This window comes from Enhydra lutris, unplaced genomic scaffold, assembly GCF_002288905.1.
Source record: "Enhydra lutris kenyoni isolate GAN:26980312 unplaced genomic scaffold, ASM228890v2 scaffoldscaffold8, whole genome shotgun sequence".
Classification (NCBI taxonomy): Eukaryota; Metazoa; Chordata; class Mammalia; order Carnivora; family Mustelidae; genus Enhydra; species Enhydra lutris.
Genome location: NW_019154092.1, coordinates 1933394 through 1958738, shown reverse-complemented (window position 1 = coordinate 1958738; position 25345 = coordinate 1933394). Strand labels below are relative to the sequence as shown.

The 25345-nt window shown below is 55.5% G+C and overlaps 4 protein-coding genes across 4 annotated transcripts in view; 3 read left to right on the top strand and 1 right to left on the bottom strand.

Moving 5' to 3' along the window:
* LOC111142528 (ubiquitin conjugating enzyme E2 L3) overlaps positions 1-1826 on the top strand; it is a 60760-nt gene extending 58934 nt beyond the window's left edge. Inside the window, exon 4 of the mRNA XM_022495774.1 lies at positions 347-1826. Within this exon, the coding sequence (XP_022351482.1) occupies positions 347-501 (155 nt within the window). The 3' untranslated portion in view covers positions 502-1826. The remainder of the gene's footprint in view (positions 1-346) is intronic.
* Positions 1827-6349: 4523 nt separating this feature from the next.
* Positions 6350-8128, bottom strand: LOC111142628 (YdjC chitooligosaccharide deacetylase homolog). The gene is given in 6 exon segments (XM_022495935.1): positions 6350-6645; positions 6648-6982; positions 7139-7316; positions 7415-7514; positions 7716-7875; positions 7965-8128. Coding segments are annotated over 6 exon segments (975 nt in total). The 3' UTR covers positions 6350-6607.
* Positions 8129-10901: 2773 nt separating this feature from the next.
* LOC111142376 (coiled-coil domain containing 116) lies at positions 10902-15021 on the top strand. Its single transcript, XM_022495398.1, has 4 exons — positions 10902-11006; positions 11767-12324; positions 12446-13342; positions 14215-15021. Exons 1-4 carry the CDS (start codon positions 10935-10937, stop codon positions 15019-15021), a joined length of 2334 nt encoding a protein of 777 aa, XP_022351106.1. The 5' UTR covers positions 10902-10934.
* A 5010-nt stretch (positions 15022-20031) lies between these two features.
* On the top strand, positions 20032-22142 carry LOC111142599 (stromal cell derived factor 2 like 1). Its single transcript, XM_022495899.1, has 3 exons — positions 20032-20272; positions 20653-20849; positions 21741-22142. The coding sequence occupies exons 1-3, from the start codon at positions 20053-20055 to the stop codon at positions 22020-22022; spliced, it is 699 nt and encodes a 232-aa protein (XP_022351607.1). The 5' UTR covers positions 20032-20052; the 3' UTR covers positions 22023-22142.
* The last annotated feature ends 3203 nt before the right edge of the window (positions 22143-25345 follow it).

Below are 25345 nucleotides of genomic sequence, written 5' to 3'. Positions count from 1 at the left end.
TGTATATGTATGTGAGGGGGTGTTTGTGCTAGGCCCAAGAGCTCCAGAGTTCGGGAGAAGGGGGAGTGAGAGTGACTGGGGGGCCCTGAGATGTCAGTTCAGGAAGATTCCTGGAGGAGGCGGAGGTTCATTCTGAACAGTTACCCACTGTCACGGTAGCAGTTTGTGGTCCAGCACTTTCTCCCAGCTACAGAGGAAAGATGGGTTGCGCCCTGGTGGTTAGAATTTTGGATAAATGGGAGGCCACTTTATCTTAAAAGCACATTGATGTAAATCAGTGTTGCAGTCAAAAGTTGCCCTTTCTGAGACTGTTCTAACCAGCGGTGCCTGGTCCTTTTCTTGGCAGTAATCCAGTCCCTCATAGCACTGGTGAACGACCCCCAGCCCGAGCACCCACTTCGGGCTGACCTAGCTGAAGAATACTCTAAGGACCGTAAAAAATTCTGTAAGAACGCTGAAGAGTTTACAAAGAAATACGGGGAGAAGCGACCTGTGGACTAAACTCTGCCGCGACTGATTCCAGCGAGTGTGAGCGGAGACCCTGAACAGCGCATTCAGACACCCCGCAAAGCAGGACTCTGTGGAAAATTGACACGTGCCGCCGCCTGGCGTTTGCTTGTGGCAGTTACTAACTTTCTACAGTTTTCTTAATCAAAAGTGGTCTAGGTAACCTGTAAAGAAAGGATTAAAAATTTAAGATGTTCTAGTTCTGCTTTCTTTGTTTTAAAAATCACTGCTTCAATCTACTTTAAAAGAATGGTGTTTCTTTTCTTGTCCAAATTGATCCAGAACCTTCAATTTACAGTTAGCCCTTAAGGTTAAGAAAAAAGAAAAGAAAAAAAAAAGGTTGCAGTTCCCTTTCTTCCCCTGCAGCTCCCACTTTCTTCCATTTGGTTTATTTTTCACCCATTCACTTCCCCCAGACCCAGGGCTATCTCCTCTGCAAAGGGGAAGAGACAGCTCCTGGCCGTTCTGGTGGCTTCTCTCCTCCCATGTTGCACTGCCCTGTGTGGGAGTTGGTTCAAATTCTCCTGGCTCCAATTTAAACATCCTTTTAAAAAAATTTAAAAACAAGCAAACCACCACTTACCACCCCACCACCTCCCCCTCACCACCAAAAAAACCCAACAAACAAAACAAAAAAACCAGCCATGAAAAGGGAGGCCCAGTTCTTATGTAAAAATCTGGCCAGTGTTACCACAGTAACATTGATTAAATGGGCAAACCCTCATGTCTGTATGCGTGATTGAACTTCAGCCTGGCCTGGCCTGCTTGGGGAAACCCAGGTCTGTGGCCACGCCAGGGAAGGGCCTGCCGACCGGAGGATGCTGTGCACTTGCATGAGGAATTCCTCGCCAGAGAGGCTCTCGAGGCCAAATGTTGACGCTCCTCCCTGCAGCCACTGCAGAAGACGTGCTGGTCATTGCCGACAACGCTGAAGCCAGAATGTCCACGTGAAATTTCACGCTCACCTGTCACCGAGCTCCATATGAATGTGCCACGGAGCTCGCGCTCCCAGCTCCTCAGCGCAGCGCAGCCCCAATGCGACCCTCCCTCGGCACAGTTTGACCCTTTGCGGGGTTTGGAATTGGCGGACTCGGCTCTAGCCAGCAGCAGGCTGGGGTTGCCGGCGCCCTGCTGGCCCCTTCGGAGCAGCCGGCCAGCCCAGGAACAAGATGGCCTTCCCTCTCCCTCTGGACTCACAGCCTTTGCAGAGTCAAGCTCCACTTGAAGCTCACTCAGTAATATCCTTTACATGTGTTTTATATTGTTTTGACTGCCTTTTTTTGTAGAAATAAAAATTGACCTTAGAATTTATCATCAGATGAACTTGTAAGGATTTGAATGTTACTGTCTTTTCAAAGCAAGTGGGACTGCCCCTGAAATCGAGAATGCGTGTCACTGACACCCGGAGGAAGCCGATGGTCCAAACGCCGTATGTCACCAACTCCTCCTTCTGCCACTGGCGGCTGCCCTTCTGGTTCTAAGGGGGAACTAGATCCTGTGGACAAGATGACGTAAAGAAACTGCTTTCTGTTTTTAGCTCTCTAACGTGGGATCTTTCCGGGGCTTACAGACCTGTAAGACAGTTTCACCTGCGCAGAGGTGGGTGTGATGAGTAGGTTAGGCAGCAGAATGTTGTTTAGTTGTCCAGGTGCGTGGCCCCTGCAGTATGTCAGTGAACTCCGCTTCTTTAGTCCTAGGTACGCCAGGGGCAGGTTCTGGAGACTTCTCTGTGCCCAGGAACGCAAGAGTGCCAGGCCAGTGTTTCCACATCTGTCTCTTCATTAGCAGAGAGGTGATGATGGACTTTAATTTCATTCACACACAGGTTTGTAATAAAATGCCAAATTCTGTCAGAAGCTATACAAATAAGCCACCATTTGTTCTCATTGCTTCTCTGAACCCAGAAATATTGCCATTCTTGGGAACTGTCCCATTGCTTCATCTCTCTCTACCAGCGTAGCTCTGCCCGCCTGTCCCCTTCTCACTTCTCTGCTCATCGTGGGAGGATACCTTTGTCTAAGCCGGCAGCCACTTGGGGACTCTCAGCCCTGGCATGGCAGCCCACGGTTTACCCCATCAGAGGCCTGGCCCTGGGAGAGCAAGGCAGTGGGTGGTTCCTCCCTCAGACCTAGGCGGTTTGTCCCCTCCAGCCTGGGCAGTCCCCAGGACAGGCTTTGAAACATGCTGGCCAGCAATCCTGGCTGCTCCACACCCAAACAGCTGGGCCCTCTGGAGAAGGGGAGAGTTGTCGAGCAGCCACTGCTGACCTGAGCCCACTCAGGAATTCACGCCCGCCAGGTTCCTCGGAGTGCGCTGGGTCTGCCCCCTCTGCCCTGCCCCTCCCCACCATACCCATGGTGGAGAATAGGCTTTCTAAGATGCTGCGATCCCCTTTTGCTGCCCTTAATAAAAATGCTCTCCGACACTGGTTTGGTCTTGTGGGTTTCTTCCGGACTGGGAGTGGGCAGAGCCAGGGGCCTATGTTCTTAGAGAAGGGAGAGGGGTGGCCAGGGCCCAGGCTCGCTCTTCTGCCTGCTCCTCTCCCCATGCCCAGCTTTTCCAAGAGGCGCACAGAGGTGTGTGGCCTTCCTGCGAGGGAAGCAGAAAAGACTGGAGATCCAGACCATCAGGGCCTGCCAAGGGCACCTTGGGTGTCAGGGAGGGGACAGTGGCCTCTGTGTATGGGCCTCATTTCAGTCTACTTGTCAGTCCCCAGAGAGTGATATTCTCCACATAGAGCAGAGGAGCAGACTGAGGCCCTGAGAAGGGTGGCTGTCCTGTTCGTGTCCCAGAACTAAGGAGGGTGTGCCCGAGGGTGGGGCTAGGCTATTTCCTTGAACCTGCCTGGAACCCCAGGGACCTCCTGTTATACTGACCCAGCACCAGACGTGACGCTGATTTTTTTATTTCCTTGTCTGGAATTTGACACCAGCGGAGACCAGATCTGCCTTGTCAGATAGGTCTGCGGGTGTCCAGGAGGAGCCCTCCTGGGAAATCATTTTACCAGGAAGCAAGGAGCCGGTCGGTCCTTTCCCTTGGTCATCAGCAGGGTACTCTGCTGTCTCCTAGCACTTCATCCTCTGTGACTCTCAAGACAACCCGACAGACACGGTCCCTGTTTTCACAGAGGAAGAGACTGCAGTTCAATGACAGCCAAGGAAACCAGGCCTGGCTTTTTACAGTCTGGTTTCAGAGCCTGTTAATTCCACCACTCAGGTTCCTTGGTGCCCAACCCTTCCCAAATCCAGAGCCCTACAGGACCTTTTCTCAACTTTCTGAACTCTGGAGCCACCACTTTCTCACCTTCCTCACTCTTGTATTAATTGGTCAGCTCAAAATGCGTATCTCCTTCATCATTCCTGTGCGCACTGCAGCCTGGCTCCTGTCAGCCCCTGGCTCCCTGAGGCTTCCTCTGGCAAGGGCCCTGGACTTCCTCATTGTGCAGTCCATGCGCTGGCGGCCTGGCGGCCCCACTCTACTTCTTCAGTAGGCCAGCACCTCCGTGTCCCACCCTGCCAGGGCAGTCACCCGACTCCATCTGAGGCAAAGCCAGAGCTGGGTCTTGGCTCTTCCTGCCCTCCCTGCACTGGCTCTCCCTCCTCTCCCTGAGTCCCTCATGCAGCACAGGATGCTGGCACCAGCTGGAGAAGGAGCAGAGCTGAAGGTGGCCTGGCTCAGGCGGCACTTGCTAAATAGCTATTTCCTGGGTGATTGGAACATGTTCTTGCAGGAGGGCTCCTAGGGGCCCTCCTGCAAGACATTGCCTGTCAGAGGATCAGAGCAGAAAGGACTGCCCAACAGTGGGTGGAGGCCACAATCGAGGCCTAGAGAAGTCACTTCTTCCAGAGAGCGTTCTCCCAGCAGGCCTGGCTTGGTTAGGAATCCCCTTTTGCCCCACATTCTTTGTGTTCCTTCCCCTTCCCCATACCATTACAGTCCAGATCATACCAGCTATCCCCGTGTTTGTCCCAGACTGAGCTCCTGGCAGGCTGGGCTGTCCCGGCACCCAGCCCCCGCCTGGCCCAGAGTAGACCTTCCGTCCATGACTGATGAATGGGTGGAGAGCAGTAGCTCCCACTCGCCTAAGCCATCCAGTGCACAGCAGGTTTGACATAGGACTACCCCTGTGTCCCTAGTGCAGTGCTAGTGACCAGTGGGCCCTGTGCTACCTGCAGCCTTCTGCCTTACCACTTTCCCTCCCCTTGTGAGGCAGACCTTGGTCTCCAGATGATTCTACCAGTCTGGCCATGACCATGGCCCCTCTCTTCTCTCCACTGTCATGGTCCCCAGGGCTGATCTGGGCCCTCAGCTCTGCTCACTCCTCTCCCTGTATGAGCAATAGGAGCCCACTCCACAGCTTCATCTTGCTTCTGTGCAGACCCCAGTTCTCTCCTGTCTCCCCACACCTCTCTCCTGAGCCTCGGAGCCACACAATCAGCTGCCTCCTCTCAAAATAGCAGAACCCCCCCTTCTCCCCAAAGGAAGTGCCTCTATGCCAACAGGCTGCCTTCTCACCACCCCTCTACCCGCTCCAGCCAGCAGCCTGCAGGAGTGTGGCCAGACCCCACTGGGCTGAGGCAAGGAGGTGAGGGCACGGCACTAGGAGGAACTAAGTGATTCCAGTTTACAGCCATGGAGGAAAGGTAGGAGGAAAGAGCCTGATGCTGAAAGAACCATGGTCAAGGGAAAGTTAGTGTGAAAGATGGAGCCACAAAAGAGTGGGCCGAAGTCACAGTAAAGGGGGTGGAGGTGTAGGATGGGAGCCGCAGGAAAGAGCAGCAAGATCCCACCCTTAACCCCTTCAGAAAGCTATACATCCCTCGGACCTGCCTAGGCTGAGAGAGCTCTCTGGGCGCCTGACCCCTTGCCTGACACGGTGCATGGTGAATAAACGAACAGGTAGCTTCAAAGCCCTGCTCTGCCATTTCTACTTCTCGGTCTGTTAAGATGCAGATATTGGATCATTGTTCAATCTGCCTTTCCACACGCCAGAGCGGGGCAGGGCTCTGTGTTCCCAAGAACTCCCTGCCACCTTCCCCATCTGCTCCCTGCATCTCCTTGATCCAAGACACACGAGCCACAGTGACAGGGCAAACACACATCACCAGGTCTGGTGAGGAGTCCTGGATCCCATTTCTGCAGAAGACTGTTCCTCCTGGAAAAATTTGAATAGGCTTACAGGACTTCCTTAGATCTGCCCCTAGGATGGCAAAGGGATGTCTGCTTAGAACACATGACTTTTGGGGTGCCTGGGTTAAGCTTCTGACTCTTGATCTCAGCTGAGGTCTTGATCTCAGGGCCGTGAGTTCAAGCCCCGCAAAACAACAAAACAGGTGACTTTTTAAATAAAATTTGAGATGATAATATTACCTTCCAAAAAGCCTGGTGAGACATTGTTCTCCCAACCTCCCTCCCCCCAAAATAATAAACTTAAGCATGAACAAAACTAGAACTTGGAGTATGTTCTGTGTTTTCTATTCTGTTATAATGACCGGGTTTGTGCCCCAAAGGAGTTGCTTTTGCCCTGTCATGTGTCTGTGAACGTTTTCACAGTTCACAGGGCACAGTTTAAGAAACCACCCAGATTTGGGGTCCCTGGGTGGCTCAGTTGGTTGAACGACTGCCTTTGGTTCAGGTCATGATCTCCAGGTCCTGGGATCAAGCCCCACATTGGGCTCCTTGCTTAGTGGAGAGTCCACTTCTCTCCCTCTGCTCCTCCCCACCCCATGCTCATCCTTTCTTTCTCTCTCTCAAACAAAATATTATTAAAAAATTAAAAAATTTAAATTAAAAACACCCAAGTTTACAAGACATATATTTTATTAATACAGTGATCTCTCTCTACTATATCTGAACAAGGAGGATGCTTTGGCAGGCCCCAGGCTCAGATGTCATAGGGCCTATCTGCTGGCAGCCAAGATGGGTTGCCAAAACTCTGGCCACCATTCTGAGCCATGAGGACCTGGACACAGAGGTGACAGGGACCTGCCCAGGGAAGTATGTTACTGGACCCCCGCTCTCAGCCTGGTTTCAGCCTGTCCCAGGGCTTGACACTGGCCCCCTTTCCATGCACTAAAGGACATTTGTGCTTGGCTGGCTGTCAGGGGCATGGTAGGGAGGGCTCCAGGAATGTTTCTCCAAGGCTTCTCCAAGGACCCCTTCCCCAGGCCTCTTGGAGTCTAGGTCATGGAGTGTGCAGAGCTGCACTCCGTCCTGTGCAAGTCGGGCCCGAAGCGTGGGCGCGGTGAGGACACGCAGTTCATGCAGCCGCTCCCAAGAGCAGGAAAAGGCATCCGGGCCCTCACCGCAGCCCCCAGCCGGGGGCACACTAGGGTAGCCGGGGTGTGCCATCAGCTCAGCTGTTAGGGCGTGGCCCGTGGGTATGCCTTCCAGGGCCCGCGCTAGTGCTCCTGATACGCGGTGAGCAGACATGTGCCGACCGCAGGTGCTCAGGCCCACGAAGGCATCCGTCCACCTGTGGATGTAGGGGCATCAGCGGCAAGGACCAGCAGAGCTGTCATGGGCAGGGGTGGGGGCCACGACAGGGATCGCCGGAGGAACGCCGTAGCTGTCAGGTGAAAGGTCAGCAGGACGCACTGGGATAGGGCGGGATAGGGGCGGAGGGCCTCACCGTAGGCCGTAGCGAGAGAAGGGGCCCACGGCGGCCCGGGCGTCGCGCTCCACCGCACAAGCAAAGGCATGTGCGGGGGCCTCGAGCCACGCGCAGCCGCCCACTCCGCGCTCCACCGGCAACCGTGTGAAGCGCACCCCGTTGGCCTGCAGCGTCTCTGCGAACACCTGGCACACGCCTGCGGACGGGGAGGAGTCAGAAAGAAGCCGGTCCTACTACCCGGAACCACCTCTTACCCCCAGCCCCCCACCGGGGAGCAACGCCCCCCACCCCAACCTGGGAGCACGTGCACGTGCTGGTGCCCGTCCACGTGAGTGGGTTCCCCGCCCAGTAGTTCCCGGAAGCGTATCAGCTGGGCCTCCAGCTCTTCCCGCACCTGGAGAGAGAACGACAAGGCACCTTGAATGTCGGGGAGCAGCTACCTAGAAGGCCTCCCTCCAGGTGCCTCTGCGTGCCTGGTCCAGTATGAACCAGGAAAGCATCCATAGCGCGCCCCTGCCCCTAATGGCTTCACGGTACCCTCCGGACGAGCCTTGGGGGTCAACGCGAGCCTCTTCCTGCAGCCGCATCTCCGCACCTGGGGCAAGGCTATGTCTCCGGCCGCCACTGCCTCGCGAAATCCCATCTTGCCGAGGAAGAAGCCTTCGGGGCTGAGCAGCGACGAGGCGCCGTGGCGGGCCGGGCCCACGGGGCGGCCCTCGGACAGGTTTGCGTGGAGGCCCGTGGGGATTTGATGCCTGCAGGCGGAGCGCGAGCGGGAGCACTGGCGGCCGCGGAGAGGCGGCTTCCCAAGCCCGCCCAGACCCTGTACGGTGCCGCCACTCACCTGCCAGCTAGCTCCGCCGCGCTCTCTGCGGCTGCCCCGTTGACCAGCAGGGACACGCTGGTCACAGCCCCTGCCAGAAAGGCCTCTACGATGCCCTCGTCGCGCCGCGGGCAGTAACCAAAGTCATCTGCGGTGACTATCAGCCACACGCGCGGTCGGGCCATTGGTACTTCCGCGGACTGTTCAGGACTCTAGAGGACTGGATGCAGGCCCCGCCCCTAAACGCTGTCCGAGGCTCCGCCCCGACGCGCACGTCCAGGCGCGGCTGCCCTTCGTCTTTGTTCTCGCCACCTACCGGTCCCAATGTGGAACTGCAGCAATCCCCTCCCACCTCACAGTGAGTTGACCCTAACCAAACCATTTTGTTTGCTGCATTTATTGTAACGAAGAACTCTCAGTAAGTGCAAAAATGTTATCTAGTATGAAAAATACAGGGGCGCCTAGGTTAAGAGTCTGTCGGTTAAGAGTCTGCCTTCGACTCAGGTCATAGTCTCAGGGCCTTAGGATCAAGCCCCTAGTGGGGCTCCTTGCTCACCCTGGAGTCGGCTTTTCCCTCTCCCTATGCCCTTCCTCCCGGCTTGTGCTCTCCCAAATTAAAAAAAAAAAATCTTTAAAAGAAATATGAAAAATAGAGGGAAAAAACCTATTGGAAAAAAACTATCTCTTAACCTTTCTCCAGGTTCACCACTGCTAACTTTCTGGATAGTGCCCTTCCAGTATTTTTCTAAACAAACAAACCCGTTTCATTTTCTCCCTCACCTCAAAGTTTTTTAGTTGTTTTGAGACGATAATGATCACATCAATGTTATCTCATTCTTGTAACTTTTTATTTTTTGATAGTGACTATGAACTTTTTCTAATTGCCTATTTGGTGATTTTTTTTCTAGGAAGAGGCTTTTTTTCTTTCGTTCATTCTTTCTTTTTCTTAAAATAAAAGTTCTAAGTAAGAAAACATGTATACCAATGGCTTCGTTTGAGGACGCATTAGTCCCTGATTCCACAACTTGAGCTCTGTTCCAGGCTACAACTTTTACATTCATAATCTCATTTTTTCCCCCTTCTGGAGTCCAGAAAAACTTTCCTTACTGATGACTATACAAATAGTCACCATGGTTGACAGAGCGTTTTTATTGTGATGTGGCTGCTCTGGTGTTCCCAATGCAAAGGGCGGAATTTGTGTCCAGCCCAAGAGGTTGGTAAAATCATTCCTGTTTTACAGATGAGGAAACTGATGCTCAGAAGGGAGAAGTGTCTTGCCCAAAGTGAGCCTGCTAGGAGTAGTGGAGCTGGGACTTCCCTCCAAAGCTCTGGACCTACTCTGGTTGTCTAGTCCCTAGCTCTCCCCTGAGTCAGGGGCAGACAGGGCAGAGTTGAGCGTGGGCATAACAAACCATATTCTCCTCCTGGGATGTTGTAAAGATCAGAGGCTTCACAGTGCTCTTCATCAAACTCTTGGTGTAAGGATTGTTGCATTCATTCGTAATTATTGAATTGCTGGACTTCAACTATTTTTCTCCCCTGAGAAGCTGATCCTGGAAAGCCAGAGGCCCCAACGGCAAACAGATTGGAAAGAGAAAATTGACATTTATTCAGTACCTACTGGTATTAGACATATGAGAGACTGGGGCGAGTGCCTCAGTTCCTACTGCCAAGGAGCACCATCTGGTTGACAAGTAGCAATACAAGAGGCAGAGTCTGGAATAGGGTTTTTGGTAATTCTGTTTAGGGTGGCAGGCCTTCTGAGAAGGCTTATCAGAGGAGTGACACCTGGAAAGGACTTTAGGAGTTTACTGGGCAGAGGGGGAAAGGAGGGAAAAGAAAGAAAGATACCCAGGGCTCTTACTGGCATGCGGGATGTGTTGTACGCAGATTTTATTTAATCTCCATACTCCCATATGGAAGGATGCTCAACTATTTACAGACAGAGCAGATGATCAGAGAGGTTGAGTCACACTGTCAGGAAACAGCAGAGCTAGGAATTGAAGCTAGGTCTGTGTCTTACAACTGGGACTCAATACTGCGCTCAAGGACACCGCGCAGTGGGAGGGCTGAAGACCCCCACCCCCACCCACCCCCACCCACCCCCACCCCCCAGCTGTGGTTGTCCACACTGGGGAGGGGAGAACCCTAGAAGGAGCAGTCAGAGAGCAGGAGGCACAGGACAACGCAACGACCAGAGTGGAGTCGAGGAAAGTGCTTGTGTTACCGTGGCTTTGATCCTTCAGGGATCCCTTCGTGTGCGGAGCGCGGATCCGAGCCCAGTCTTGGGATTCCTCCTGGCTTGGGTGAGCAGTTAAAGGCACCCACTGACTCCACCCTCCTTCCCCTCCACCCTGCTCCTAAAGCGAATGTGGGCGGAGCAAAGACAGAAGCGGGGAAGGGACCAGCCTGGTTCCCGCCCCCATCCATTGTGCGGGGGAGCTAGGAGGCACTGCGAGCCAATCAGGACGTAGCATGTAAATAAGCAAGAAGGGCAGGTTGGGGGCGACTCCAGAGCTCGGTGTCGCCGCCCTGGCGAGGGAGCAAACTACATTCTACATTGGTCGTGAGTGAGGCGTGGACTCTGGTGAGCAGGTTGGCTCTGGGCCAGGGGCAGATGCCAAGGAGTTTTGGGTCTAGGAGGAGGGAGGGTCAGACACACTTGGGCCCAGAGATGGTCGGAGACAGCAAGCGGACGTCTTTGAGGACCCCACCCCCCACGACTCTGGACACAGATGGTACGCAGACGCCCAGGGAACGCTGAGCAGAGGAAGGGCCCGATGCTTGGAAGGACGCGGGGTGAGGGAAGCGAGGGATCCGCGGACGCTGGGACCGCTGACGCAGTGGCTGACAGACGAAGGGAGAGTTGGACTCGTGGAGGCCTAGGGAGACCCTCACGCCATCTCCTGCCCAGCGCAGAGAGGAATCCGTGGCTGCGCTGGGGAAGCGGAGAGAGAGAGGAGGAGGATAGCCATCCTGTACGCCCTCACCATGACCAGCTGCCGCCACCATTCCGGGTACTTGGCAGACGACGAGGCCGGCCACACCACCTACGTGGCCCGGGTGAGTGTGTCTGGCAGGGCCCTGACTGCTGAGATCCCCCCAAATGTTCCCCTCCAGCTCCAGCACCCCAGATCACAGCACATACACACACACCCCTCAGTGCCTATTGACCTCACCTCCCAGCCTCTTAGTGACATCCTTATCACCTTGACCACTCCTCTGACTTGCTGGGCCCTAGTCACCCACAACTTCATTCACTGTGTCCTCTGACCTCTAGCAGCTCTGGAGGAGCTTGGTAGACTGGTACCCCAGTGGGAGCATGGTGTCTAGCACAGCCCAAGGCTCAAAGTTTCAGAAGCAGCAATGGAGGCACCAAGGGGTCAGGACTACAGGTGGTCTATATAGTGGAGACAGGATTGGTCTGCTCAAAGTACAGATGAGAAGCCCACATAGGACTCCAAGGGGTTTGTGATTGCCTATTCCTGCCCTGTGTGAGGGCGGAAGTGGGCTTTCAGACTCCCCGACCACATCTTGTATATTTATGCAGTGTATGTGTTAGGGAAACATCAAGGTGACCCGAAATTGATACCTACTTTGCGGAAGAGGAAATTGGACCTCAAGAAGGGCCATGGTGCCTGTGGTGTCAGAGCTGGCAGTGGCAGAGCCAGGGTCCAAATCCAGAAACTTCCTGACTCCAAAACACCCTGCCTTCCACTGTCCCCTCCCACTCAGCTCCTGGTACCCCAAGAGGACCCGCAGAGACCCCTATCCCTGCGATACATCCCTGCCCTATGTGACATGCCTGTCTGCTCTGGTGCAGCTGCCTAAGAAGCCACTGTTTCCAGGAATGGGGCAAGCCGCCAAGTTGGGCCACACGCCACACCCACCATCGAGGTACACCCCCACAGACAGCTTAGGGCTCCGTGGCCACCGACGAAACCCAAGGGACCCTCGGCCCTTTGGTACCTTCCTGGATTTCCTCGTCGAGGGTCAGGTGCTAGACAGCCTACAGACGGTGGTGGAAGAGGCAACTGAGCGCATGACTGCCATGAAGACAGAGGCTGGGGTGCCCCTGGTGGAGGTGCAGGACCCCATAGAGGTGCCGAGGGGTGGGCGGCGGGCGCGTGCCCGGCCCAGCCTCAGTACCGTGCACCGGCACCGGGCCCGGCCCAGCCTCTGCACTGGACAGCCCAACAACTACCCCTCCTCCTCCAGCTCCATGTCCGATTCCCATAGCTGCTTCACAGCTGGCTGCCGGGGCTCCCACAGCTGGGACAGTGACCTGGGCGCCCGTGGCATGGGCTCACTGCCACCCATGAGGGACAGACTTTTGCTGGAGAAGAACCTCAAACGGTTTCTGAAGCTGGAGAACCGAGGGGTGAGATCTAGCGCCGTGGCCCAGGGTGGGCGGGATGGACCCTGGTCCAGAGCACAGGGCCAGGGTTAGGCCTGGCTTGGCGGCTCTTGGATGCCTCTGAAAGTCCCTCCTCTCTCTGCAGAAAGGCCTGGGTCCATCCTGCTTCCGGAGGGACTCCCTGCTGTGGAACTCCCTGGCCAGCCAGTCCAGCAGCCAGTGGACCCAGGAGCCACCTCAGTCATGGTTCTCAGGCCTGCTGGACTCAAACATAGGCACACCCCAAACATCAGAGCCCGGGTCTGGAGAACGGGATCTGACGTTTCTCAAGCGAGAGTTCAATAAGGAGATCAAGTCCTTGTTGAACCAGCCAGTGTCCTTTGACCTGCCCGGCTACTGTTCGTTCCGTGAGCCCCATCAGACCCTGAACTTTCTGGCTGAGCACCACCTCTTCCCTGCCCTGCAGAGCGTGGTCCGCCAGGCTGTGGACAAGCTCAGTGGCGCCTGCCGCCACAATGGCCGCCCTCTCTTCCCATCAGAATGGGAGCCCTCCACAGATCCCAATTCTGACTCCGCCACAGGCTCCAAGCCAGCCACACCCACCGACGGGGAGGACCCCTACGATGTGCTTCCCAGAGTCTCCAGCTCCAAGACAGATGGAAGAAAGAGAACCAAGGGCAGAGGACAGGGCAAGCCCAAGGAAGGTGGTTCCCCTGTGTCTAGTGCCCAGGTGGCCACAAGATACAGGATCGAGGTGAAACCCACAGAAGAATCCAAGGTTCCCTCACCCCACCCCAGACAGGAGTCTCCTGACCAGAACCCTGAAAAACATAGACCACCCATCCCTTCTTCTGGGCCCCTGAGCTCCAGCCAAAAGGCCCATCCGTGGCGGAGCCTGCACCTCACCCTGCCTGTCTCTGGGATTGTGGTGGAAGGGTCCTCCAGCCAGACACAGCCCACTATTCGGGGCATAGCTCCTCTCACCTTCCCCTACCCTGGCTTCTCCCACCGCCTCCCTGTGTTCTCACCACTTGCCTCCTCAGTAAGAAGCTTCTCCCCATCTCCTGTTCCCCTGTATCCAGAGAGAACCTCAAGGGTGGAGCTAGGGGGCTTAGGGAAAGGTTCTCGTGAGAAAGGCTCATTTAGTTATCACCCTTAGTAGCCATGGTCCCAGGTATCTTGCCCTGAGTGGTGGAAGCCACCTGAGCAGGCGACAAGCTGATGGGGAGCAGAAATCCCAGCCTTGCTCCTGCCAGGTGTGGTCAAAGATGAATAAAGCCTATTTTTTATCCTGGGTAGTTTTGTAATGTTCGCCTGTGAATCTCAGAAGCCCTTCTATGCGGGCAGCATCCTGTCTGTTGTGGACAGCAGTCTAAGCCAGAGTGGGGCACTGGATCCTAGGTCCAGCTCCCTCTGCTTCCTCTCCCTAGAGCAGGACTCTCCGGTGTGTCTGCTGAGAGGGAGTTGCTCAGGCAGGGTCTGGAGAAGACATAGGTGGCTTCACCCTTGTAGATTCCCCCACCACACAGCCCCTGACCCTCATCTCACTGATCAAGGCTCAGGCAGGCTTCCCTCCTCTGAACCTTGGCCTGGGGGAGAACCTACAAGAGCACCAGTGATCCCGGCTCCAGCTGGGCTGACACCATGACTGACATCACCAGCTTGGCCGCAGGCCTTGCTGGTGTGGTTGGTGTGAGGCCAGTGTGGTAAGTGCAAGGGTGTGGCTGACACGCAGGGCCTGCACTCACCTGTCACCAAGAGAGCGTGGCAGATGTGACAAAACCATAGTGCCAGGGCAGTGACAAGCGTGGCATCCATGTGGGTGATGTGGAGAGTGCTCTGGGGGTGAGGGGCATCCTAGGACATCAGGAGTGGCATGACGTATCTCCCTTTCCCTCCCCGGCTGTTGCACAGAGCCCCACTTACAAGTTCACGAAGAAGAAGCCACTGCCCTCCATCTCCTCCAACTCCAGCACGTCCCACCTCTCCAACCCCTTGTACGAGGAGCTCGTCAGCTATTTGGTGGACCAGGTTGTGTCCTTGCTCACCTACAAGTACAAGTTTGAGAAGAACCTCTCCAAGAAGCTGGGCTTCATCTCCTTCCCGGTCACCGAGATGCTCATGGACCTCTTCCTGGGCTTCAGGAAGGTGAAGGGCTCCCACATCTGCCTGTCCCCCAAGACTGACTGGAGCTGCCTCCAGCGGAGGCTGGAGCAGGCTGAGTGGGCCCAGCAGCTGTCCAGACACACATCCCAGCACGATTCCTCCTCCCAGCGCAGCTCCCACCGCAGAGCCCCCCACCACAAAGCCCCCCACCACAAGGCCCCCCATCACAGGCCATCCCACAGTAGCACAGAGTCGCCCTCCACGCTGCTGGAGCCAGGCCCCCAAGTGGATCAGGAGGAGGCCATGGAGTCCAGCCTCAACAGTGAGTTTCCAGGCTCTCAGCTGCTCCCAGCTCAGGAGGACACTCCAGTCGGGGGCCAGGAGCCCGCAAGCCAGCAAGAGCCCAAGCCCTCCATGTTCTCTGGCACCAGCATGGGCTCTAATAAGCATCAGGAAGTCCTAGACATGGACAGTCAGAGCGAGGAGGAGGAAGAGGGTGAGGACGAGGATGAGGACTTCTTAGGGGACAACGACACATCCCAGAGCTACCCGGGGCTTCAAGTGGAGGTGGGGGTCACCCACTCCACAAACGTGGGCCACAGTGACCCTCCGTGAGGCCTCCTGTAAGCTGCACCCAGCACTTGATTCCCTATTCCTCCTCTTGCTCCAATGCTGCCCCCCTCACCCCCAGCTGGTCCCCATCCTGAGCAGAGGTCAGGGTGGGCCGGACACCCATGAGAAGCTCTGCTGGCCTGTCAGGGGAGCCAATGGGAGAAATAAAGCTTGTCTTGGTGGAACACTGTCTTCTCAACCAGAGACCGCAGCCCCTCATCCGCAGGCCTAAGCACCTGCCCTGGGGTGACACCTCGGCCAGGCATTCATGGCAGCTACCGAGCCCTGACCTTCACCACCCCCGCAACCCACACACGCTCTGCTTGAACACAAGGCCCCGCTCAGGGCTCTTTCCCACTCCAGTGTGCACCTTCCTGGCTCTTCCAGCCTTTTAGGACTCGTGGTCCCTTTCCCTAACAGCCCCTGGGCATCGCAGTTCCTGCTTCCACAAGGTTCCTCCTCTGCCGGGGCAGCATCCTGCTCCCTCTGACATTCCTCTTGCGGAACCATGCAGCCGCCCTTTCCTGATGGCCCCCTGTCTTTCTAATTGTACTTCTCAGCTCCAACTCCCAAATCTGGAGGGTCCAAGCTAGGTCCCATGGGAGTGCTGGTCTGGCAAGCTGTGTGTTGGCTGCCCCAGGCTGGCCATGGGATCACCCTTTCAGCAGAGGCGCTGGGCCAGACAGCTTCCCTGGAAGGGTCTGCAGACAAGGCTGGTGCTGTGATTTGCAGGTCTCATCTCCAAGGTTTCTCCTGGGGCCTCTGGCTGTCCTGTGCCACCAGCTCAACCCCCTCCTTCTCTCTGCCTTCCCAGGGCAGCCTTTTTGTTCTCCAATCCAGGCATCTTCACCCAGGGAGCCCCTTGACCTCTTGCCACCACCCTGTTGCCCTTGTGGCCAAGAGAGCTGGTGACAATGCTCCACTCTGCCTTGCTGTGTAGGTGGCCATTGCAGGGAGACCGGTAGGGGTCCCACACATCCCCCTGGACCCCACCTGGGTGTATAGAGCTTGAGTCTGCTCAACCCAGCCTGGACGTGCTCAGTGGCCCACGTGGGAAGATGAAGCAATCACAGAGCTGCTCTAGAGCTGGGCAGGGAGGACCTTCCACATCACATCCATGCCCTGCCATTCTGGGGAAAAAGACTTCCTCTGCTCCAGTCAAGAGGGACCAGGGCCCTAAAGTGGATGGGTCAGGGACCCATTTTTTTTTTCCAGAAAGCTCTTGTGGCAAGGATCTTTTAGGGCATATGCTCAACTCATAAGGCCCATTCCCTGGGGCCACCCACTGCCACCACCACCGTAGTGTGGGCCCACATTTTTATACCTTCTTGCCATGCCACTTGGCCACAGTTGATTAGCCCTCTTGCCACATTCTTTTTTTTTTTTTAAAGATTTTATTTAATTATTTGTCAGAGAGAGAGAGGGAGAGAGAGCAAGCACAGGCAGACAGAATGGCAGGCAGAGGCAGATGGAGAAGCAGGCTCCCTGATGAGCAAGGAGCCCGATGTGGGACTCGATCCCAGGACGCTGGGATCATGACCCGAGCCGAAGGCAGCTGCTTAACCAACTGAGCCACCCAGGCATCCCTCTTGCCACATTCTTATTCCAAGCTAGGCCAATCAGGTCCCCCCCTCCCAGGAGCTAATAACTGGGATGAACTGAGAGATTTTTTTTTTAAGTTTATTTTTAGTCATCTCTACATCTAAAGTGGGGCTTGAACTCACAACCCCGAGATCAAGAGTCACATGCTCTTCCAACTGAGCCTGCCAGGCGCCCCAAGATAGACTGAGAAATTCTGGTGTAGTTTGCACTGAGTGCTAAAGACAAGCGTGACCATCTTCCAACCCTCCGCAGAGAGGCAGGAAATCCTGTCTGCAGAAAAGAACCTGGAGAGGAGCCCTGGGGCTCTGGAGACACAGCAGCTGGGAGGTGAAGAGAACATACCCCCACCTTGGCCTCAGAAGCACATGCCTAGAGAATGTCCCTGGAGTGGGAGCAGCCCCTTTGGGAACTACTGGTACACTGTGCTAAAGACATCTGTTTCAGGTATCCATGGCCATGTAACCACTCCAAGGTTTAAGTGGCTTCTTTTTGCTGATGCTGGAGCTTGGCTGGCTTGGCTCGCCATGGTGTAGGCAGTCTATGTGTGGCTGCTTCCAGCTGGGGGCATGGCTAAGACCAGAACATTCCGCATGGCCTCTCCCCATCCAAGGTCTCTCCCCAAGATTCCTGATCATACATTCAGTCATCTAGCCTGCCCTTCTTATAGCATGGGGCAGCAGCTGGATTCCTAGGGAGAGAAAGCAAGAACCACTACTCCTTTTGAGGCTCAGAAGTCCCAAAACAGCATTTCTGTGCCATTCTCTTGGTCAAAGCGAAAGCCCAGACTCAATGTTTTGACATGAGACATGACTCTCTCTCTTTTTCAAAGATTTTATTTACTTGAGAAAGAGAATGGGAGAGAGCATAAGCAGGGTGAGCGGCAGGCAGAGGGAGAGGGAAAAGCAGCGTTCCCTGCTGAGCAGGGAACCTGACATTGGGGCTCGATCCCAGGACTCCAGGATCATGACCTGAGCTGAAGGTAGATGCTTAGCTTAACCCACTGAGCCATCCACCTCGAGAGTCATGTCTTGATGAAAGAAGCAGCTTACACTTATGGGGATGGAAGGAATTGTTAGTAGCCATATTTGGAGGACAGCTACCCCCCACCTGCACCCCTGCAGCTGATTGCACCTTGAGCAATCCCTGGAACCAAGTTGAGCAAATGAGCATCTGAACCTGAAGACAAACTGTGGGTGGAAAGTGGAGGTCTGTGGAGAAACCATAATTTGCCCTGAGCATCCGTCCATAGGGTGAGCTGGGGAAGGTGGTCTACAAGGGGGAAGCAGAGAAAGGAAACAGCTTTGAGAAGGCGTGAAGCCCTCAGAAAGTTGAGGGAGAGCCACATTGGCTTCTCCCACTCTGGTTCTGAGGTCTGTACTGTACTTGAAATCCTGTTTTTGCCTGCCGGGGAGATTGCCTGCTGTGTCCTCCCCATCCTCTGGTCTTAAATGCAACAAGAAGCTGTTGGCCTCTTTAAGCAGGTGCCTGGCATGATTTTATATATGTTTATTTTTTTTTAAGATTTTTAAGTAATCCCTACACCCACATGGGCCTTGAACTCACAACCCTGAGATCAAGAGTTGTGTGCTCCCTGACTGAGTCTGCTAGACCCCTCTGATTAAAAAAAAAAAAAAAAAATTCTTTTAGGTAGGCTCCTCGCCCAACATGGGACATGAACTCATGACCCCTGAGATCAGCAGTCACATGCTTTACCTCCTGAGCCAGCCAGGTGGCCCCCCCCCCCCCGGCTATACGCTATTTAAGGTATAAATCACTTTCCTGTGTGGAGAGTGACTTGGAGGGGACTGAGCAGTGGAAGTACAGAAATCTGTTAGGAGGCCATGGTCGATAGCTGGAGAGGAGATATCGATATCAGTAGATACCCATCTGGAGAGTGGCTTGGACTCAGGTGGTGATAAGGAATGTTGGAGATATGCTTTACAATCTGTTTTGAAGTTAGAGCCATCCAGATGTGTTGGATAAGATGTGAGACTGTGGTAAAGAGAGGACTTAAAGATGAGTCCCAATTTGGGGGCTAAATCAAGGCGAATGGAGGTGCTGTTTCTGAGACTCAGAAGCCTGAGGGAGGGGAGAGAAGTTTGAGGGGGGAGACCAAGAATTCTGCTTTGGACATACTAAGTCTGAGATGCTTGTTGGGATGTCCAAGAGGACGTATCTGTTGCTTTTCAGATTGTACTCTAGTCCCTCCACCATGGATTGGAGGCCCCTCAAGTGAGTGCAGGGTCTGCCAACGCCAGGGCAGACTTTTAGCAATTTAGACAACCTAAGCGCTGAAAAGGTCACCTGTCTTCTCCCATATGTAATTCAAAATCAAAACACTATTAAACATGAAAACCCCTAAATAACATGTTTCTGTAATTAAAATGGCTCTGCTCTGGATTTTCTGAGTGCAAAATTCTGAATGACTTAATTAAATATAAACTATTCTCCCTGCTTTGTTAGTGCCTCAAGTGCATGGGTAGTCTGCCTATTGAGTAATGGGACAGCCCGCCAGTTCCCCAGTGGCCCCCGGAACAGGGCCTGGAGTTAACGCAACATAAGAACATTCCACAAATGAATAAATCAACAGTCGTATAAGTTTTCCTCCCTTAAAGGTTGAGCTGACAGACTTCTGGGAAGGCACTGAGACAGCGACCCACTCATATCGGAAACCTGGCACACTTAGCACCCACAGTCATTTGGTCTCCCAGGGTTCTGGTTTCCTAAGAAACTTGGGAGCTTTTGGTGAGAACCTATCGTCATCCTCAGCACCGCAGATCCCTGCTGCCCTCTGCTGCCCGTTAGCAGAGTGCATGTGATTCTGCCCTGGGAAGAGTCAGTGAGTTGCCAGGGGAATTAAAAAACCAGGGTCCAGGGACTGAGGTAATCCATTCTCAAAAAGGAGGCAATGACCGAATGACTTGGGGAATCAACTAATCCCGGGATCCAGGGACTGAAAAACCAAGTTATCCAGTACCTGAGATCCATCGACCACAATGCGACCACAAAATCTAGTGGTCCAGCAACTCTGAAGCTGAGGACCCAGAGTCCGAGAGGAAAGATCGTGATTGAAAGCCTGACGACCCAAGATCAAGCGGTTTTGTGAACACGTGCCCGCCGGGTCCTGGCATCCCCAGCCAGGGGTCCATGAATGGGGCGCCCAAACCTCCTACAGCGCTGCTCTACAGCGTCTCTTTAACCACTGGGCGCCGCACCAGCCTTCCCTTAGCATTCATTGGTGAGTCCTCGGAAGCGTGGACCAATCAAAACCCTCTTCGTGTCTCCAGCCCCCCCGCCTGGAAAGCTGGGGGCGGGTCCCCTCCATGCTGACCCAATGGCAATGCAGGCGTGGTGCCGTGCTGGCTGACGATTGGGTACCCATACTGGCTCTGTCAGAGCCGGATTGGCCGGTGCCGGAGACGGAAGCGTCCCATGGGCCCGAGCTGCCGGAGCTCGGCCGGGGCGATGTGGAGCGCGGGCCTCGGCAGAGCTGCCGGACGGGCGCTCCTGGGGCTGCTGCTGACGCTCTTGGTGCCGAACAGCGGTGCCGCCAAGACCGGCGCAGGGCTCGTGACCTGCGGGTCGGTGCTGAAGCTGTTCAACACGCAGCACAGGGTGCGGTTGCACTCGCACGACATCAAATACGGATCCGGTGCGCTGGGCGGGGGACTGGGGCATAGTCAGGGGGCGGAGCCCGGGGCTGGGAGTTTGAAGGTGGGGTGGTCATGGGGGAGTCTGCAGGGCTACGAGTCTCGGGGTCATCAAGGAGCCTGGCTGGGGGGTCAGGGGGGCAAGGATCGGCCGTTTTAAGGGGGTCGTCGGGACATCGGGGGCGAGGAGGGTTGTCCAGGAGCTACAGGCCAAGGGACTTGGGAGTTCAGCGAGGGGCCAAGGGCTGGAGATGGGGGCTGGGAGTGAGCCGTTGGGGTCCCAGGATTGAGGTTGTCCTGGAATGTTTATGGGGTCCGGGTCAAGGGTAGGGAATTCAAAGATTGACCGCGACCCCGGGTGGGGTGGTATGTCGCCCATCAGGCAGCGGCCAACAGTCGGTGACTGGCGTGGAGGCGTCTGACGACGCCAATAGCTACTGGCGGATCCGCGGTGGCTCGGAGGGCGGGTGCCCGCGCGGGGCCCCTGTGCGCTGCGGGCAGGCGGTTCGGCTCACGCACGTGCTAACCGGCAAGAACCTGCACACGCACCACTTTCCGTCGCCGCTGTCCAACAACCAGGTGAGCCCTCGCCTCGATCCTTGAGTGTGTATGTGTGTGTGTTTGACGCAGGGTGGGGGGGGGGGTTTGTCAGGAACAGAATCTAGACATCTAGACTCTTCCTCTCAGTGTCTCTGAGCCTCAGCTTCCTGTGTGAAATGCGAATTTGAGTTCAGAAATGTTTCCTGAGCGCCAGCTCTGTGGGGCAACCGACAGGAAGAGAGATCTGCTGGATAGCTCGCTTATCTCCTGGGGTTGAGTTGGACCCAGGAAGCGGACTCACAGGGTCTTTGGGGTAGGGAATCAGAAACCCGGCAGGGGAGGAGGAACTCAGGCTGGGTCTGGAAGGATGAGTAGGAGTTCTTCAGGCCACAAAGGGGGAAAACAGGGGTTTGCCAAGCCTGGGGAAGAGCTTGGGCTCCAGTGGAATTCAGTGGAACTGGGGGATGGAGAAGTGGAGGGGTAGTGTTGGGGTAAAAGGGGCTACTGGGGTTAGGGAGGTATTGGGGAGGAACAGAGGCTGCCTGGGGGACTTGCCAGAAGAAGGAGTATGAAATAGAGACCTGTCAGCCTAGGGGCTGGATGTCATACTGAGTGAGGCTCAGAGAGGTTAGGAAGAACATGGAGGAGAGAGGAGGAGGCCTTAGCTACTTGGGGCCAGTGGTTACCGCCCAGACAGATGGGGTAGGGTGTGCGTGTGTTTGAAGAGACCGTGTTGGGGAGAGCCCCTGGGTGCTGGGGGTGGTGGCGGTCATGGCCCATTTTGCAGCTGTGGAAGTTGAGGCTCAGAAGGATCCAGGGAAGGACCCAAGGCCCAGTGCCCTGGGTGTGAGTGCTGCTGCCAAAGTGACCGCAGGGGATTCAGTATGCCCTCTGTGGTAAGCACTGTCCTTCTACCCCCTGCACCCACAGGAGGTGAGCGCCTTTGGGGAGGACGGCGAGGGTGACGACCTGGATCTGTGGACAGTGCGCTGCTCAGGGCAGCACTGGGAGCGAGAGGCTGCTGTGCGCTTCCAGCATGTGGGCACTTCTGTGTTCCTGTCCGTCACTGGAGAGCAGTACGGAAGCCCCATCCGTGGGCAGCACGAAGTGCATGGCATGTCCAGCGCCAACACACACAATATGTGGAAGGCCATGGAAGGCATCTTCATCAAGCCCAGCGTGGATCCCTCCGCAGGTCACGATGAACTCTGAGTGCTGTGGGTGGTTGGATGGAGGGTAGCAGGGTGGGGCATCTGCAGGACCACTCTCTGTGAAGACTTTGGGTTTGTAGGGGTTCTCAAGTGCCTTTGTGATTAAAGAATGTTAGTCTGTTATCGTGTTTTGCTGTAATCCTGGGGGTGACCAGGAGGTGCCAGCTTCCTTGACCTGGTTCACCGTTTCTTAGTGCAAAACCTCTTGTCTCCAGCATGGAATGACAGTTCAACTCATCCAGACCTTGATGCTCTTTCAGGTACTCTAACACTGCCAACACAACAACCCTCTCCACCTTTACATGGTCTGATGGCAGGTGACCCCAGTTCCCTAGCCCCTGAGCTTCATGAACCTTCGCTTTAAGGCCTCACACCCTAGACTGCCTGGGCAATGTGGCATCTCAAGCCCCCACTACAACTTTCCAGGGTCCTAAGGAGATAACAAAACTTTGAAAGGTTTTGCAAGGGAAGGTAATCACAAAGAACTGCTACCCGCAGAGATCTGAGAAGGCTTCCTGGAAGGAGAGGCACAATTCTCGCAGGCAAAGCTTTGTAAATTAAAGGTAGGAACACTAAACAGGAGGGCCCTAATAACGGAAGGGAACAGTTTTGCTGGTGCGTAGGTGACCTCTAGAGGTTATGAGGAGGACTACAGGGTTCCTGAACTTGCTTACTTGGCCTATGTGGGGCTGTATATGTAGGAGGGGAGGGGTTTAAGGGACCTGCTGGGGTTACCAAGTATCACTTTCCTGAATGAGAACACAAGAGCCCAAGGAGAAGTGGGGGATAGCTGCTGGTGGGAAGGGGCTTGGAGGAGTGTGGGCAGAGCAACTTACAGGTGAGAAATCCACTGGTCTTATGGGGGTGTGAGAAAAGCTATAGCCAATTGTGAGACTTGTTGGGAAGTCACTGTAGGCTCTGGACCATTACTGGCCCACCCTCTCAACCCATGAGCTTCTGCTCTGGTCAAACACAGACCTTCTGACTTCTCTACTGCCAAATCCCTCAAGCATTGTCCACAAGTTTAAGCTCCTCTCCCATCACTCACCTGCCCCGTGACATGATTGCAGTATGCCTAGATGAGTAGCAGAATCAAACTGTACAGCACGTGGGAATTCTTGGGGAACTAAGGCTGAAGCCGTGGGAACACTTAAGATGGCTCCAGGCAGAATGCAGGACAAGACCAAAAATTAAATTGCAGCAGCAGAGCACCCATTTCCTGGACACTAAGTGTCAGGCACTTGGCCAACGATTTATACAGCATCTCATTTGCTCCTGGCGGCAATTCTATGAAGCAGGTTCAATTGTCTTAATTTTGCAGATGAGACAGCAGGATGGTATAAAGTTTCAACCCAGCTGTACCTGCCTCAGAAACATTTGCTCTCCACCATTGGACTGAGAGAATAAAATGGGGGGGAGGGGGAGGCAGCGATGCACTATAGTCTAAGTAACGCCCCCACACAACACACACACACACACACACACACACACACACACACACACACTGCAGCTGTGTGAGGGCTGAACGGTGTATATCCTTCTGGGTCATCAGCTCTGGGTAGGCTCTTAATGCGTTTCCACAAAGTGGATAACAATTGCGGGGGACTCAAGCTAACACCCTCTTCCCCGCACCTCCCACAGATCCACAAGGCTTCACTGGCTCCAGGGCCAGGTCTCTGCAGCTCAGGCCTAACCGGGTGGCTCCAGGTCAAGCCAGGGATGAGGTGGGGTTGGGTGAGGATCAGAGGCTACCCTAGCCGGGAAGCCCACTGCAGCCGAGCATCTAGTTCGGGAAGCACAGGGAGAGATATCAATACGCAAAATGAAGCAGCCCGAGGCCCTGCTCCACAGAGAACTAGACAGAGGTTTCGGGCACTCTCCCAGGATCGCAGGCCTCTTCCCAGTGGGCTCAGCTGCGCGGACGGCGCCCCCCTCCGGGCTTCCAAGCGCTCTCGCCGGCGCCGCTATTAAACTCGCGGAGACTGGAGCTGAGAAAAGGCGGGCAAAATTCCTTTTGATAAGTTATGAATGGGGAGAAAGTGTTTGTAGTACTCATTGTTAAAACCACGGAGCCGGGGACTTGGCCCGCTTCCGGCCAATCGGAACCCGTAGGCTATTTTGAAATCGCTCCGGTTTTAGCCAATAGGCGTGCAGGAGGCGAAGCCCCGCGCCGGCTCCGGCCAATGAGTTCGGCGTTATGCTAAGAAGCCGGGGGCCGGGCCCCACCGACTGTCAACGGGTTAAAGATGGAGCCGGCTAGCGAGAGGGCGCCACGAGGTGCGGGGTCGTCCTGATGGGGACGACGGGGGCGACCAACCGCCAGGACCTTTCTCTCGCTAACCTTCCGCGTCCTGCCCCCGGCCTGGTTTGGAAGGGGCGTCCCGCCGCGTGAGTAGCAGGGTCCGAGGTGGAGGGCACCGGCAGAGCGGCCCTACCGGGCGGGACTGTGCAAAGGGGCGCAGCCCGGACCCCGGGCGCCCTCTCTGTGCAGGGGACTCCAGAAGGGCGGGAAGCCGCCCTTGTTCCTTTGCTTCTCTCTAGGCCGCCAGGCAGAGAATTTTTAGGACTGGAACCCAAGTTGGGGGGCTAGGGGCCAGGGATGGGGGCCTGAGCCGGCAGGGGCGCGCCGTTCGGAATGGGGCCACCCTCCTCTCGGAGCCGCAGACCGAATGAGGCCGTAGGGTCGTCGGGTTGTACCCACTCTGGCTCCGTGCGGGAGTGGGCTTGGGACTGCGGCGGAGCACGGGTCCCTCTCCTTTGTGTGTTTGCCCCCTCCCCCGTCCGCTCCCGCTCCTGGGTTGGAGCTACCCCTCGGTCTCGGGTCTCTCCCGCACCGCAATGTGGAACGTGCTGGGGAAGGTCCAGGACCTTCTGACGACCTCTAGGACCGCCGCCCTGCCGAAACCCTCCCCGCCTTGAGGTCCAGGACACGGCCTCTAGCCCCACCCACCCACCCACCCACGGTTGAGCTTCCCGCCCTGGGCTTATTGGGGACTGTGGGGGTCCCTCCTGCTGGCCTCAGGTGCTCTGACGAGGTTGCACTACTGTGCTCTGAGAAGCAGTGCAATGATATTGTCAAAGCATCTGGGACCAGCCTTGGGAAACCCCCCTTCTACACACTATCAACCCCCTCCCCAGGTTGGGCCCCTTGGGCCTACAGGACCTCCCCTCCCCCGGGCCCTGGCCTCGCTCCCTTCTCCATGGAAACTTGAGATCCTGGCCAGGCCTGGGCCTCTAGGGTCAGAGGGCACCCTTCCCCCCAGGCAGAAGCTCCACCCCAGTGGGCCTGCATTCCAGGTCTCAGATCCTCACAGACCACCACCG

Coding starts and splice junctions, on each gene's coding strand:
- LOC111142376 (XM_022495398.1), top strand. CDS start 10,935: ATGACCAGCTGCCGCCACCATTCCGGGTACTTGGCAGACGACGAGGCC. Junction 11,007..11,766: donor ACACCACCTACGTGGCCCGG/GTGAGTGTGTCT, acceptor GCTCTGGTGCAG/CTGCCTAAGAAGCCACTGTT. Junction 13,343..14,214: donor TCTCACCACTTGCCTCCTCA/GTAAGAAGCTTC, acceptor GCTGTTGCACAG/AGCCCCACTTACAAGTTCAC.
- LOC111142599 (XM_022495899.1), top strand. CDS start 20,053: ATGGGCCCGAGCTGCCGGAGCTCGGCCGGGGCGATGTGGAGCGCGGGC. Junction 20,273..20,652: donor CGACATCAAATACGGATCCG/GTGCGCTGGGCG, acceptor GTCGCCCATCAG/GCAGCGGCCAACAGTCGGTG. Junction 20,850..21,740: donor CGCCGCTGTCCAACAACCAG/GTGAGCCCTCGC, acceptor CTGCACCCACAG/GAGGTGAGCGCCTTTGGGGA.